General features: G+C 41.9%; 1 protein-coding gene across 1 annotated transcript in view; it reads right to left on the reverse strand.

Annotated features, from left to right (window-relative positions):
- The window catches only part of WDR41 (WD repeat domain 41), a gene marked incomplete at its 5' end in the record, with an annotated part of 55650 nt that overhangs the window by 16617 nt on the left and 22579 nt on the right, over positions 1-16454 (reverse strand). The window contains 6 exons of the mRNA XM_019518247.1: positions 2229-2339; positions 3566-3628; positions 7479-7590; positions 9815-9877; positions 10213-10344; positions 12347-12395. Coding sequence (XP_019373792.1) covers positions 2229-2339; positions 3566-3628; positions 7479-7590; positions 9815-9877; positions 10213-10344; positions 12347-12395 — 530 coding nt within the window. The remainder of the gene's footprint in view (positions 1-2228; positions 2340-3565; positions 3629-7478; positions 7591-9814; positions 9878-10212; positions 10345-12346; positions 12396-16454) is intronic.

Consider the following 16454-nt stretch of genomic DNA (forward strand, 5'->3'; position numbering starts at 1 on the left):
TCAAGGAGGGCTGCAGCTGCAAGGTGGGGTGGCACTGGGCTCTTCCCAGTGGGGGCTGGGCAGGACAGCACTCAGGGCGGGCAGCACTAGGAGTGAAGCTACAGGGGGGTGCTGCAGCCACCCCAAAATTCGCTGTAGCCCCTCTCCAAACCCCCCTCCCAGCACTGCCCGCCCCAAGCACAGTACGGCCCAGCCCCCGCCAGGAAGAGCTTGGCACAGCCCTGGTCCAAGCCCGCAGTGGCAGCCATCCCACCCCACACAGATCTGGGGCACATGCTCCCCATGCCCTCCTGGGGTGAGTGCAGAGCCACCCCCTCCCCCCAACTACACCTGCCAGATGAGCTGCGGCTCCATCCCACACCCCACCCCACCGCACCCAGGCAGCACCTGCTCCAGCCCCACTCCCTCCCTCACTGCAGTGGCCTTGATCTGCCCCCCACCTTCCCTTCCCCCACAACAAACTTACTAGCTGGATGCAGCTCTCCAAGCTGCCAGGCTGTGCTCCTCACCAACCACATGCTGCACCGTGGCTGTGCACATGCATGGGGCATTTATCGGCCACATATGGCTGATTTCCGATACAGACAATTTTCTTTATATCATTGCCCATCCGATATCAACTGATGTATCAGTGCACCTCCATAAATAATCAATTTCAAACTAAAAAACTAAGAAAATTTCTAAATAGAAACTAGTTTCAAGTTAAACTAATAAGAATGCATGGTATCTGTTTGGCTAAGTAAACTCATCACTTCTTTCAAAGATACTAATTATATTTTTATAGCTATCTAAACATTAAATAATTAGTCAGGTTTTGCATAATCAGAATTAAGAAAGAAAGTATTTCAACTGTTGTGCTGTACATAATGACAATGTATACTGCACCACTGACTGAAGCACATGGAAATATTCAGAACTTTGCCTTTGATCTGCATGAAAAGACACTTCATTTCTGGTGTTTATTCAGATCATCAGCTCTAAGGAAGAGTATGCAAGTTATTTTTCTGCTTCCCCAATTTCTTGATGTAAATGCTGTAACAAACTGCAATGTTAAAGGGTACGACTGAATCATCTGCCATGAGTTTGAGATCACATGGAAAAGACATTTCTACCAATGGCACTTAAGAGTTGTTATTGTTTTGCCTTGTTATAGCTAGCATTGTTCATCTCCTCTGAACCAATGGAAAACTGTGGGAACAAAAATGCCACAGTCTGCTTCTTCAGATTCACAGCTGCTGTCCTGGTCCCTCCCCTTCCTCAGTTCCAAGCCACAGCTAGGTGCCTCATTACTTTGAGGGATGGTTCTAAGGCCTTGTCCTTTCCTTAGCATGTCCCACAGTTTGGCTTAAGGCAGCTTGCCACTCAGCTTGCTGGCTTCTGTGACCTTCTTTCCTAAATGTGTAAGTTTCCCCATAAAATGTATCAGGAGCTTCAGCTCTTAATTTCATCCTATGAATGTTACTGAGCCCAGCTAATTAAGAGGGAGGTGAAACAAAATACAGTAAAACCCTTTGTGGAGCTAGCCCCACTCAACTCCAATGCTGAGCACTGAGCCAAACAACGTATTCTTGGTCTCTGTGCAGACATGACTCTCGTTCAGACTCCAAAGTTGCTCCTTTTTTTCCAGACGATTTTGCCTTTGTACTGAATATCAAGCAAATATAAATCAACACTTACATTACAGCATACATTGCAGTATGCTGTAAACTGTAAAATAGTTCCTGAAATTTCCTTTAAAGTTTGCAGTTTCTTTCTGCAACCCTGTCTACAATAAGATACTGCACTCAAATAAACTAAACAATTGTAAGCGGGAACAACTTCAGTCAAGCACATAGGAAGAAATGACAGAGCAGTAGCTTTAACATCTCACTTCAGGACCAAGGCTTAGAGTTCATTTTCTGTCACTGACATTGACTCTGTTGTGCCCCAAACAATTCATAACCTGCCTGGTTTAGTTTCTCTGGTTGTACATAGAGAAGACAAGAACTATATTGATAATAATACTTACTTTGCAGAAAAGTTATGATCACTACTTAGGGTTTGTGAAGTCCTTTGATGATATAAAGGTTTTCATAAGTTTCATCATGTAGTTTTACATTTGGTTACCTTTGCAACTACATAACTTTGTCTATCAAGTAGTTATAAAAGTAGGTATTTGGTCACAAACAAAATAAATTTTGCAGCTGAAAATATTCCATTGATAACTAACAATGCTATATCAATCTTACCATTGACATTGATCAATGACAGGATGTTATCCTGATGGTCAACCAGGCGTTTCACTTCAATAACACCCCAACTTTCTAATTCATTGGTGGAAGCAATCAACCTAAAAATGACTTAAGAGAGAGAGAGTGAAATTTTTAAATCAGCTTTATCACTCATGTAGAGCAAAGCAAACATGTTTAAATAATGCATATAATTTCACTTTGATATAAGCTAATTACTGTGTGAAGGACACAAAACACAGTATTTGCTAATCTGTGCTGGACTGTCTCTTATGAGTTTCTTCACCCCAAAAATATGTCAATTCGTAAACAAAGAACTAAAATTTGAAAAAAAAATCTAAAAACAGGTTTTTTAAAGTACATAAATAATAGTGCAGTTGCTTAGGAATAAGAGCTGCACATACCTTTTAAATTACTGTAATTTACCTGGAATTACTTCAACATCTCTCTGAATATTTACAAAGATCATTTCTCAGACTCAGATGTTCTGAGTTTTCCAGGTGTCTGAAACAGCAAAGGACTTAAGACCTTATTTTAATCTGTCTCTAAATTCCTTTTGTGCCTCATCAAGAAGATTATAAATAAACATTCAGGTGCAAGTTTTACATTGTATGCCCATTTCTAGACATAAGGTTAGTTTTAATTTGTCCCTACTTCCTTTTTCTTAAAATATCACAGATTGCTATTCTTTAGCTACATGCGTTTTGCCTGCCCAACAATGTATCTGGTCTCCAGTTAACTGGAGTTCTCCTATTCTAGCCTCTAAACAACTGAAAGGTACTATGTAACTTGATATTATTTTTAAAGACTCTCCTTAGATATCTGCAAGCTGGCTGCTAGTTCTGTCCAGCTAGAGAGAGCTCTCTCTTCACTCTCTTCAAATAAACACCAGTGGATTCTCACAACATCTAATTATATCCTCTGGATATAATCCCCCAGCATGCATGGCCTTGAGATAAGCAGACTGTAAAGTAGCTTAACAAGAAAAAAGACTCAGGTTGGTGGAGAAAAACATGAAAGCAAAGTGGAAGCTCAAATGGTAAGTTCCAAAGGAGGATTAAGGGGTATTTGGCCTCTGCAAACCAGGCAAAATAATTAAAACACTTCCTAGTTCTTTTGTCAATAGATCCCAAAGATGATTAGATCATCATCATTATCCCTATTTTATAGATGAGGAAATAAGGAAAGGAGGCTACTAAATTAGAGCCAAATACCATTTAATTTTCCTACACCATTACAACAAAATTGATCAGTCATGCATCTCTATCAGCTGCATATCAGAAATTCTTGACTATATAGTGAGACATGAAGATTAATTTGAAATGCAATATGCTTACTCAATTCCTTGCCAACAGCTGCTGCAATGCAGGTTTTAGGCAACTCAACCAAAGCACTGACACCTTTGAAAACATCAGTAAATAAAACAGAAACAGTTATTTTGCACCCAAAAATATACCAGTTAAACAGGCTCTCTTCTCACCATTATAAAAGATGTGGGCTTTTCTTTAAAAAAGTTCAGTTCCATATTTGATATTTTCCACATACGATAGGCCAACCAAATATCACATACATACCAGCAACACACACACACACACTATATTACAGTAAAATCTATAGTCTCTGTACTGGCATACATACACCTGACTACTGTAAAACAGTAAAAGGGCTCCTTTACCAATTGCATGCATATTTAATAAAATACAATGGACCAGATCCTCAACAGGTATACACTGGAAAGGCTTCCTTGACTTTGATGGCACTATGCCAATTGACATATGGTGGCTTTCCAACCCAATGTTTTTCCAAATATTTTTTAAACTTAAACGTAAGAAGCAGGTATACTCTATTACATTATATAATTCAAACTATATTACATACTGATTGCCTAATGCAGGGATTGTCAACCAGGGGTGTGCATACCCCCAGGGGCACTTGAGAAGGCCCTGGGGGGTATGTACAGGCAGGTGGGAACAGAGCGCCACCATGCAGCATCCCGTGCTGCTGTGTAAGTGCCACCCACCTGGCTGGACATTGGGGGTGGGGGGGGGTTGGAAATCGCATGCGGTGGCTGCCGCCACTCTGCATCCAGCCATGTGCCACCTCCCTGCCACCCTGCTCTGCATCGGGCCACCAGGGGTACAATGATCCAAAAAGACTGAAACCCCCTGGCCTAATGTACAGAGATATCATATACCCAAGTTCCAGTGAAATCAATGTCAGCTGTGAAAAAATTAGGCAATGCAATATGAAACTCCTATAACAGAGACAAAAGCCTCTTTCCTTCAATTGCAGGCTCACCTGGGTGTTTACAGTTTTGTGCAAAGTATGATAGCAACTGATTTTGAACATGGGAGTAGAGGGCATCTGACACCTTAGGATCAGGCCCTTATTCAGGAAAGGAGATGCAGTCCTATAAACAAAGAATGGTGGTTGTTTGTGATTGCTTACTATGCAACACTATCATAAGGCAGCTTACTTTAGCCCAATTCAGAACTGCTAGCATTGTTTGCAGCACTATACTACACTTCTACTACAAACTTGACTTAGTAATTTGTTTTTTTAGCTGCCATTCTTTCAACATTCTTTTCTTTCTCTGTTGAGATGAGTGTGTTATGTACAAAGTACAACAGGACTGACTTTTACAGGTAATTCAGGACCCCTACTCCTGACTATAGTTTTCAAAATGTGTCAGACCCTCCTCCTCTTCTCCCTCACTACACTGTCCTTAAGGGCTCTCATCCCCTTAAATAGCTTCAGCTAGCACCCTTGCATTTACAGCTCCCAAACTTGCCTTTTCACTTTTCATCTGCCTCTGATTCCCTTTATCAACATCCCATCTTGGCCTGTCTCCTTGACATGGTCTCTTGAACTTAACATGACTAAAATGATCCTTCCTCCCAAAGCTGCTACCACACGCTGCTTTTTCTGTCACTATCAGTAATATCACCATCTTTTCTATAACTCATGCCCAGAGTCATGATCTCATCTTCACTTTCCCTTGATCCCCACACAAGGCCATGCCCCAAAACTATCATTTTTACCTGCATATTTTGAAAAAAATCAGATTTTTTTTTTTTATTTAAAACCCTCCTACAAGCCCTTATTTCCAGGGCTTCTGCCTTCTTTGTTTCTGGCTTCCCAACCACCCCCTCTTATTCATTAAGAACAGAACTGCTACAATGAGCTTTCTTGTCCATCCAACCATACTGCTCTGCCTCTGAGAGTCTCCTTCACTGTTTCACTGCATCTAAATCATACTTCTTGTCCTTAGCATCTAGAGCCTCCCCTGTACTTTATCAATGATGCCAGTGTAGGCCACCTGCTTACCCTGTCCCACTGTCTATATTTTCCTCCATGCTGCCCTACATGCATAAATGTCTATCACTAACTGATCCAAAGCCCACCATCCCCTTCCACTTCACACCTCTCCTTACAGAGCACTTAATTTGTGCCACTTATGAAAAAGAGCAATGGGGTACAAGTAAAGTGTGCACAGCTTATGAAAAAGGTACATGGTATTGCATATATATTTTCCTTTGGGCTTGTGAAAATTAAATTCTTGACTCAGTACAGCCAGGATTTCACTTCAAGGGTTTTGGAGTAGGTGCCATGTTTTCACATCCATCTGTATAGCAGTTAGGACAGTAAGTCAAAAAGCTCCATCGGAAATTTTAAGTGTTTGTATTTTATGGGCACATCTATGAGACGTTTGCTGTGGAGCCAAGTAATTAACTCCACAATAAAGTCTCAGTGGGTATGTCTAAATGAGATGCTACATCACTGCAGTGACATGCTATGGCAACATAGCATCGGTGAGCGCAAACCGTGACGCCAATGATAATGCGCAGTAGGGTTGGAAATAACCTGTGCACTGCCAAGACTCCACAATAATGGCAGTTACTGCACAGTCATTTAGTAGGTGTGCCCAGTGTCTACACATGCGGCCCTATTAGACCATAGTGAACTAATGAATGGCACTGAAGGACAATACTTGTTACCACAAGTACTATCCTATGGTGGCATTATTTAGCGTGCCGCCATGCACATGTAGACACCGACACGGTTGACTGGGGCATGAGGGTGCTTCAGTGCAGGGACTGCCGGCTGGCTAGCCCTGCACTGGAACAACCTCACGCTCTTCCATGGCACTCTGAGCTGGACTGGAGCAGTCCCAGGCTGGCAGGCTGACTCCCAGAGATACCCCTGACAGCCAGAGCTGCTCTGTCCCAGCTCAATGTGCTGCAGTCCCAAGTGCAAGTGTAAACACTGCACCCAGGAAACAATAAACGCTGGTGCTAACTGCACTATCATCACATGTAGACATGCCCTATAAATAGCAACCTACATACTGAAGGTTTGAATGACAAACGCCCCAAGCATGCTCCAGAAGAAACAGCCTGAAAATGCTTTGTAATCCTCTTCTTTAATATCTACAATGTTCTATATCATCTCCCTTCCAAGTATAAATTAAATGAAGCAAAAAAATTCATTTCTTACAATAGGAAAGTAAAACAGGGTTTAACCCGAGTGACTTACCTCATATTGAGGTAGTCAAGAGATATGCTCCAGAATCCAGCAAGATTATCAATATTATGCTTTTAATACAAGAGGTGAAATTGTGAATGTATGTAATTTTCCTTTGTATGAAGAGTAAAGATCTCTGAGTTCTTCTGTATTATGACAATATGTACTAACCAATCCAGGAAATTTTCTACAGCTTCCTAGCTGCCTCTGCAATGCTTATAAATAACTTAGAGCATGTTCCTTGTGTAATTAGATGGTACTCAAAGCATGGGTTTATTAATAGCTCACAACAGCATGAACGTTCATATTTACTGTGTTTCTATTTAAAAACGTATTTTGTTTGTACAAATTGAATCTTATGATACATTGTGATAAAAAGTCTTTGGTGCTCCATGATTATGAAAAACCTAGTTCCTCCTAGAGATATAAATTACTATAGAGGGCCAGATCCTCAGCCTAATGGGACCATGGATAAATCACCAGCTGAGAATGTAGTCAAAGTTAATGTATAGTTATTGAGATCTGACATTTTACAATTCACACAGCACAGGAGATTGTAGGTTTCCTTAATTCTAAAATGATTAAGTTAACATTTTAAAATATAGATAGAGGGTAACTTTAATATTTAATGTTATCATAAGAATTAAAGAGAGTTGGTTTTGCATCATTATACAGATCCATTTTCCTTATACTTTATCTGCCATAATGAGTCATTTAGATTTTTACCTGCTTCAGTAAGATGACTAGTCTTACACAAGAGATCTAATTTTCTGTTCCAAACACACAGATCACTCCCTCCAGACAACCATACATCCAGTCGTTGAAGAACCGTCAAACACTGCAGAACAAAATCAGATATATGTCCTTTGCAAAAGTTCATTGGGGAATTTTTAATGAAATTTTCATCATCTTTAAATAGGTATAGTGGCAGGTACTCTGAAACAAGAGCGTTGAAATATCAATTTCCTGCAAAATACAGAATTTATATATGAAACAACATTATTTTACTAACACCACTGCAAGTCTTAATTTTTCAGAGATGATCAATATCTGAAGAGCCTACTGAAGACACTGAAAACCATGCAGAAAGAGTGAAATTCTGACCCCACTGAAGTTAACGACAAAAAATTCCTATTAATTTTAATAGGTATATCTAGCCTGTAAATGTACTATGCCAGCCAGCACCTTCAAACATTCCATACTGCTCCAGGCAGGTTACCTCCTAAACCAGAGCAGAAGTCAGAAGCAGAACCAGGAGCAGTCCAAAAAAAAGACTAGACAAAGTCATGGATGATAGAATCAGTAGTTATTAAACAGAATGGTCAGGTATGTACCCTCTGGCATCTCTAAACCAATGACAGTGGATGCCAGGGAAGGTTTAACAGGGAGATCATTCTAGATCAGAGGTCAGCAACATTTTTGGCCAGGATGCCAAAAACACCCCAACCTTGATCCATGCCTCAACTTGGAGTGCCAGAGGCAGAAGGCAGGAGAGCCACAAGGGGCCAGATCCTCGTTGCTGACAGTGGATGCAGGCACCTCCAGGTGGAGAGCAGGGGAGGGGCTGGTGTTGCACTGCCCCGGCCCCTTCCACACTATTCGCCCCGAGGTGTGCGCAGAGCCAGTGCCGGTTCTCTGCACACAATGCAGCTGTTTGCAGCCTGCCCACCACCTGCTGCAGCTACCCAGAGCCCAAGCCGGCTACGGGAGGCAGGTGGGAGAATGCAAACAGTTGCACTAGGTTCCAGAGCCTCAGAACCAGCTCTGGGGCAGCAGCAACTGCACATGCACCTCACAGAACACAGCAGGGTAGGGGACAGGGTTGCACTGCCCCAGGCCCCTTTCCAGCCATTTGCCTGAAATCATGCAAGCAGCCTGGGCTCTGTAGCTGGCAGCAGCTGTCCAAAGCTCAGGCTGGCTGTGACGTGCTAAGCAAAACAGTCTTGCATGCCATGCTGTGGCACACGTGCCAGGGGATGCCGACCCCTGCTCTAGATATATCATATGTTCTTTTGCTAAAGCATCTACTCCTGCCACTGTCAGAGAGCTAGTAGATGGACCATTGGTCTGACCACACACTGCACTTCTTATGTTCTTATAACTGTGTTCACTAGGTGTTGACTCAGTTAATTAACTATGAATTCCAGCAGGGCTAATTAGTCAGAGTACTGTGTCCCCATAGAACCAATTTACCCTTAAGGTTGTCCTAGTATTGTTTCCTTATGACATCAGCTTTTGCAATTTTTCTTCTCTTTCATGGTCTCTCCCTGAAACATTACATTCCTGACAGACAGACGTTTACAAAGGGTCAGTAGCTATTTGTTCATAACTATGACTGCACTTTATATCCTAGGACTTTTGGCACCTTCATTAGTTTTACTATAGTTCATCACAGCATGTTTTTTCTATTAAGCTTATTTGAGTTTATTTTTTTTAAAGAGATAGATTGGAGTGTTGCATACTAGACTCAAATTAGATTATAACTACTAATGCTGTCTGCCACTCCGCACAGCTGGGTATATCTGCTAGGCTTGTCATTTTTGGCCCTACCCCTCCTTGTTTCCAAAAAACAGTGCATATGTAATCTCATGATCAGCTAAATTGCCAAGCCCAAGCCTCAATGAAGTCAGGCATGGAGAAGTGGGAGCATCTCTGCCTGGAAGCTGTGGTCTTCCAAGGCATCGCCACCAGATAACAAGGGCTAGATTTCCACAGGTCAAAAACTATTCCAGGTCAGAAGCTGTAGGTTATGACCCATTACCCAAACTCATTAGTCAAGAGGCCTAACAAATCAACAAGTGTCCTGTAGACACACCTTCTTGATTAGTAGTTGTTGCCTGCCCCGCCCCCCTGCCCCCCCACCACATGTGTAAAGATACCTTTTTGTTCCCAGTGCCTAGTTCTCAGTCCCTCCTCTACCTGTGAATGTAGCATTCTCAGCTAACTAAAGTGTAGACTGCTGTTCATTTTAATGCATTTGGTCTTCACATGTCTCATCAGCTTTTACTACATGTGTATTACACATACATAAGCTTAGAACACAACTGGAGTTTCTTCTTTACCTTCACGGTAGAATGGAAGGAAGTTACTTTCTGAACTTGCCTGCCACTATTACAATCCCAAACCTGAATTCATTTATTAAGGAAAAAAAAAAGATTACTATATTTAAAATGTCTTTGCTCTGTTTATAGAAATAAATATCCAGAGGCACATGTAAGTTTTCTAAATCTTGGCCTAATTTTCAATGTTTGGGCATGCTGAAATTTCACATTACCATTTGTTATTATTAATAATTTATTACTTTTGTAGCAGGGGCCATAGCTAATCATGGACAGTAGATACAGCAGGGCCCCAATTCTGATTATGGCCTTTGAATGGTATCATAACAATCACCAGCTGGCTTTGCCTGGCTCACCACTCCCTCTAAAATCAGTAGAATATTCTTCAGGTTGAAGGATACAATAACTGTCCTATCAGCAGATGCTGTTAAGATCAAATGTTTTTCATCTTCACAAGCACTAGGTGAAGGAAAGGCTGTAACAGCTGTAATCTTGTGTGTGTGTCCGTGTAGCTCAAATAGTTTTTCTCCAGTCTGAAAAATAAAAATGCATCAAAAACTAAAATAAGAATAAAACTCTGAAAAGCACACAAATCCAGTAAGGTCTAGGTGCTTGTGTGCCTTATGAAAAGTAGAACTTAAACTGCTAAATATAAGAAGATTCACTTCAACAAGCATATAACTTAAGCAGAAAATACAACTCTCCTCCAAAGTTGGACATGCACAAGTTTTCCATCCATAAACAGTTTAAGAAAGTGTGTGTATACTTTTATATCCATTACTGTTACTTGCATATTCATTCTCACCCAGACATATTTCTACTCCAAATTCGAGTTATGAAGTATCTTTTATAACAATGAAGCATTCTACTAAAACTGGGAGCAGCAGAATTTATTTGTTTAGGAATATTTTTAATGAACCAACTACATAAATGGGAGAGACGTTAGACTACCTTTCAAGCAGAAAATGCTCTTCTTCAAACCAGAACAGAGGGTATTTTGTGCCTGAAAGCTTTAACCAGAAAGAGACTTGGGGGTCATCATTGCCCATAAGATGAATATGAGCCTACAATGCGATGCTGTGGCTAGTAAAGCAACCAAAACACTGGCTTGCATCCATAGATGCTTCTCAAGCAAATCCCGGGATGTCATTCTCCCCTTTTACTCAGCCTTGGTGAGGCTGCAGCTGGAGTACTGCGTCCAGTTTTGGGCTCCACAATTCAAGAAGGATGTGGAGAAGCTTGAGAGAGTCCAGAGAAAACCCATACACATGATCACAGGTCAGGAAAAAGACCTTATGATGACAGGCTGAGATCTATGAGGCTCTTTAGCCTGGAAAAGCGCAGGCTCAGGGGTGATCTGATGGCCACCTATAAGTTTATCAGGGATGACCATCAGTATCTGGGGGAACATTTGTTCAGCAGAGCGCCCCAAGGGATGACAAGGTCGAACAGTTAGAAACTACTGCAAGACCGTTTCAGGCTAGACATAAGGAAGAATTTCTTTACTGTCCAAGCCCCCAAGGTCTGGAACAGCCTGCCATCAGAGGTGGTTCAAGCACCTACATTGAACACCTTCAAGAGTAAATTGTATGCTTATCTTGCTAGGATCCTATGACTCCAGCTGACTTCCTGCCCTTCGGGCGGGTGGCTGGACTTGATGATCTTCCAAGGTCCCTTCCAGCCCTACTGTCTATGAAATCTGTGAAACTGGAATGAGGTTTACATGTAGTAAGCAATTAAGGCTCTTTCCTACATAGTGGGTACATCTACACTACACTTTACTGAGGAGTAGACTAATTATTTCCACAGTAAAGTGTCACAGTCTACACATGCACTGGTATTAGGGAGCAGTAAACTAATTAACTTCAGTGTAGGATAGCACCGCCAGGGACAGTACTATCTTACGGCAGAGTACTTTACTGTGCCAAAACGCACATGTAGATGATGACCATGGGTGTACATTGTGCCTGGTCAGCCCAGCCGATTGCTGTTGTCCGGGGCATATGTGTAGACACTGCACCCAGGAGCAGCTGACTCCAGCTCAAACTGCTCCAAAGCTTATTGCATCACATTAATTGCACATGTAGATGCACCTAGTGTTATGCATTTAAACTCTCACTGACTTGAACTTCGTCTCACAGATCTAATTTGTAAAGACGCCTTAGATGTACTCTGGGGGGGTGGTGGCGGGGGGGGAGAAGGAGAAGGGATAAGGGTAATTAAACCAGCTGTCTGGAGCTCTCTCAGATGCTCAGTTTCACATCCAACTTTTCTGAAGCTGACAAGCCTGAAACTTTCTAAATATTTTTATTTTTGTTCAATTAGACATCTCTATAAAACCAACTCATATTTGTACTATTGTCTGTCTCCTGTAAATGAAGGCACTCTTAAGTCAATTCTGCAGTCATAACAAGTGTATAATATGCTACACATAGTTACATTAAGTTCAGTGGAGTGAACATCCCTTTATGCTGGGTTGAAGAATAGAATCAGCCCCTCTCTCCCCAAATTCACCTCTAAAGAAATCAAACCAACCTGAGCATTCCATAAAAATATAATTCCATCATCTCCTGCAGATGCAAATCTGGTAAAAAGCAGAAAAATAAAAAGAAATGAGGAAAATGATAGAGATATTTTTAGCATCATACTATACACCAATATTCACCAATTAAATACAAATAATTATTTAATTTATAAGAAATGTTTATATTAACCTGAAGCATAAAAAGTTACTTGTAAACTCCAAGTATTATTTAGAAACCAAGGTCACTTGAATGTTAATTAATAAGCTAAGACGGTCTACCATTAAAGAAGAAGGCTCAAAAATAGTGTGCTATGAAATCTGTCACTTTCTGCAAGAGGACTACAGAAACAATGTTCTTTCTGATCAGAAGTTTAATGTGGTGGTGGTTTTTCTTTAAACATAAAATAAAGACAAACTAATATTCTAGTAGCTTTTCTTCTACACAAATGATTTAGAATAACATTTTAACAAGTTACAAAGCTGGATTTCTTAAAAGTTAAATTCAGCCCTGGAGTGTTGGAATCCCACATTTTTCCTAACACCATGTTCTTTTAAGTAACTTAACACAAGAGCTCTCTTAGTGGCTAGGCTGAACCGCTGTATATAACACCTACTAAAACCCACTAAGGGGCCTACCCTACATCTACAGTAGGAAAAATGGTCGGATTCTGGTCTGTTCCTAAATAGCTCATTTTAAGCACAACCCAAATTCCAACTTTTTTCCTAGTCTAGAAAGCACCTCTGTAAGCTTGCCTTAGGTTTGCCTACAATAACAGTTTAGCAGCCTGACAGCTGAACTATCAGCAAATAATTGTTACTAGTTTTTCTAAGACCGAGTCACCCTCTATCTAGTAACTGACACAAATCGTTCTGATATGTCCTAAAGATATTTGAATTCATCTCTTGATTAGGACTGTATTGACACTTGAATTTTTATTTGTGTTTTAGGCTGCAGCCAAGGATTAAATAACCAGTATGTGTGTGACATTTAACTACAATTTTCAATTGCATTAATTATCACTACAAAAATCCAACTGTAGACACTAGGAAATTATACAAAGCCTCTGGTGGAAGAAATAGAAGAGAGAAGGAAGCAGAAAGGAACAAAGAAGAAGAAATCCAACCAGACATATCAAAAAGTGTGTGGAAACTAAAATGTGGATGCTACTGATAAAATGAAAAGGAGAAAGGAAAGAAAAGGGTAAAGGGAAAAAGGAATGTTGGTAATAAGTGTTAGGCAGAAAGTTGGTAGAAAATGGTTTACTTTTTGAATGATCAAAATAGAACTTAGCTGGTATTGCATGGCATTGTGTTTAAAAAATTGAACTGGATATGAATTAAGCCCCAAGATATTCCTGTGAAGTAAGCAACATTTCAGGCAGAAATATAGCACCAATTCAATATAAGCAGCCCCTCACTTTTAACAATCCCAACAGCAGAAACTGATCTTTTCATTTTGATAATGAAGCAAACTGACAAACTCCATCAGGATGAATACCCTCTTTAAGCCAATGTTTCTTCTAATCCTATGGGGGCTTGTTATAACACAGTTGTCTTGTAGTTGCCCCCATTAACTGGAATCCTGTAAAAAATGTGTGTATGCGGTGGAGGGGGGAGGGATTAATTTCAACATATCAACAATTGATGGATACCAAAATAAAGGAAAATGAAAGATATGATAGCTTACCTCTTTCCTCTTACCTGCTATTTTTCCTATCCCCTATATCCAGAATTTTAAGGAAGAGGTATGGGGGGGTAGGGCGTGGCAGGAGTGTGTGGAGGGGATGGGTGTGTGAGAGGGTAGTGGGTGCCTGCTGGCACTGGGAGAAGCTGTCCAGGTGCTGGGGTTGCATCAGCATGGGGGAGGCACCTGCCTCTCCACCAGGGGAAGGGGATGGGGAACAGGGAGCTGCGTGGCTGGGATGGCAGCACCAGGGTTGGTGCCTGTACTCACAGGGGTGGGGCAGCCATAAAATGCTGCAGGGAGCAGGGAGTTGCAGGTCAGGAGTGAGGGGCACCAGTAGAACTGGGAGGGCAGGGAGCTGCAGGTCAGGAGTGAAGGGCAGTGGCAGGGCTGTGGGTCAGGAGTGCAGGGTACAGGCAATGCCAGGGGACTGTGGGTCGGGAGTGAGGGGTATCAGCATGATCCGTGGGGTGGGGTACTGTGGATCAGGAGTAAGAGGCTGCAGCAGGACATATCACTGCCCCCCCCACACACACAATCATATTACCCCCCAATCCCAACAGGTGTTCTCTTTTTTGAAACTGGAAATACGGTAACCCTAGTCTGAAAGGCAGCCCCCATAACTTTGTGAATTAAGCAGTATCCCATTTCAAAACTAATTTAGTTATTATAGTGCTTACCTGCTTGGACAAATGACTAGGGAAGAATACAAGATTACTGCTTGGGCATGCAGGGATAAAAATCAGAAAGGTGCAAATGAAACTGGAGTTACAGCTAGTAAGGGATGTGAAGGCTAACTACAGTAAAATCCCTGTTTTCCGGCATTCTATTAGCTGGTATACTTTATTAACCAGCACTGCGCTGCCACCATCCACCACTCTGCACCACTACTGCTGCGTGCAACCCCCCCCGTGCCACCGCTGCTGCCATTCACCACCCTGCACTGCCACCACCACATCCAAGCCTCCCACCCCTGACTTTGCTATTTTTAGATAACTGGCATTTTTACATTAACGGCACCCACCATTCCCTACTCATGTCAGATAATGGAGATTTTACTGTAGAAGGGTTTCTACAAGCATATCAGCATCAAAAGGAAAATCAGGGAAGGTGCGGGTCCCTTGTGGGAGGCAACCTAATGACAGTCAATGCAGAAAAGGCTAAAGTAATGTAGGCCTTTTGTAACTGAGTCTTCACAGGGAAGGGCATCTCCCAGACTACTGCAAGCACAAGCACAGTTTGGGGAGGAGGTAAGCAGCCAACAGCGGCAAAAGAACAGGTTAGCGACTATTTAGAAAAGCAGGACATGTACAAATCCATGAGGCCACCAGACACAATGCATCTGAGTATGCTGAGGGAGTTGGCTGATGTGACTGCAAAGCCACTGGCCATTATTTTTGAAAACTAGTGGAGATTGGGAGATGTCCTGGACAACTTGAAAAGGCAAACATAGTGCCCATCTTTTAAGAACGGGAAAAATGAGGATCCAAGGAACTACAGACTGGTCAGCTTCCCCTCAGTCCCTGGAAAAATCATATTAACCATAAAAGCAGGTCCTCAAGGAATCCATTTCTAAGTACTTGGAGGAGGAGAACGTGATTAGGAACAGTCAGCATGGATTCATCCAAGGCAAGACAAGACTGACCAACCTGACTGCCTTCTTTGACAATCCTCTGTGGATGTGGGGACAGCAGTGGACATGATATACCTTGACTTTCACATGACTTTTGATACAGCCTCCGACAACATTCTCACAAGCAAGCTAAGGAAGTATAAGGATGAAAGTAAGGTGGATTTAACTAGAATTTTCAATTGCATTAATTATCACTACAAAAAGTCCAACTGTAGACACTAGAAAATTATACAAAGCCTCTGGTGGAAGAAATAGAAGAGAGAGGGAAGCAGAAAGGAACAAAAAAGAAGAGATTCATCTGCCTGGATTGTTGGCCTCAAAGGGTAGTAATCAATAACTTGATGTCTAGTTAGCAGCCAGTACCAAGAGAAGTGCCCTAGGGGTCAGTCCTGGGGCCAGTTTTGTTCAATATCTTCATCAATGATCTGGAAGATGGAATTGAGTGCACCCTCAGCAAGTTTGCAGATCGACACTAAGCTGGGGGGAGTACTAGATATGCTGGAGGATAAACCTTGACAGATTGGAGGACTGGACCAAAAGAAATTGTCATGCATCCCCAGAGAGCAGTGGTGGACCAAAAGAAATTGTCATGCATCCCCAGAGAGTGGTGGTGGATGGGTCATTTTCGACCTAGAGGGATGTGGGCAGTGGGGTTCCCCAGGGCTTGGTCCTCGGGCCCGCACTGTTCAACATCTTCATCAGTGACTTGGACGAGGGGGTGAAAAGCACCTTGTTCAAATCTGTGGATGACACTAAGATGTGGGGAGAAGTGGGCATGCTAGAAGAGAGGGACAGGCTACAA

The sequence above is a fragment of the Gavialis gangeticus genome, unplaced genomic scaffold, assembly GCF_001723915.1.
Source record: "Gavialis gangeticus isolate Ggan-Ray unplaced genomic scaffold, GavGan_comp1, whole genome shotgun sequence".
Classification (NCBI taxonomy): domain Eukaryota; kingdom Metazoa; phylum Chordata; order Crocodylia; family Gavialidae; genus Gavialis; species Gavialis gangeticus.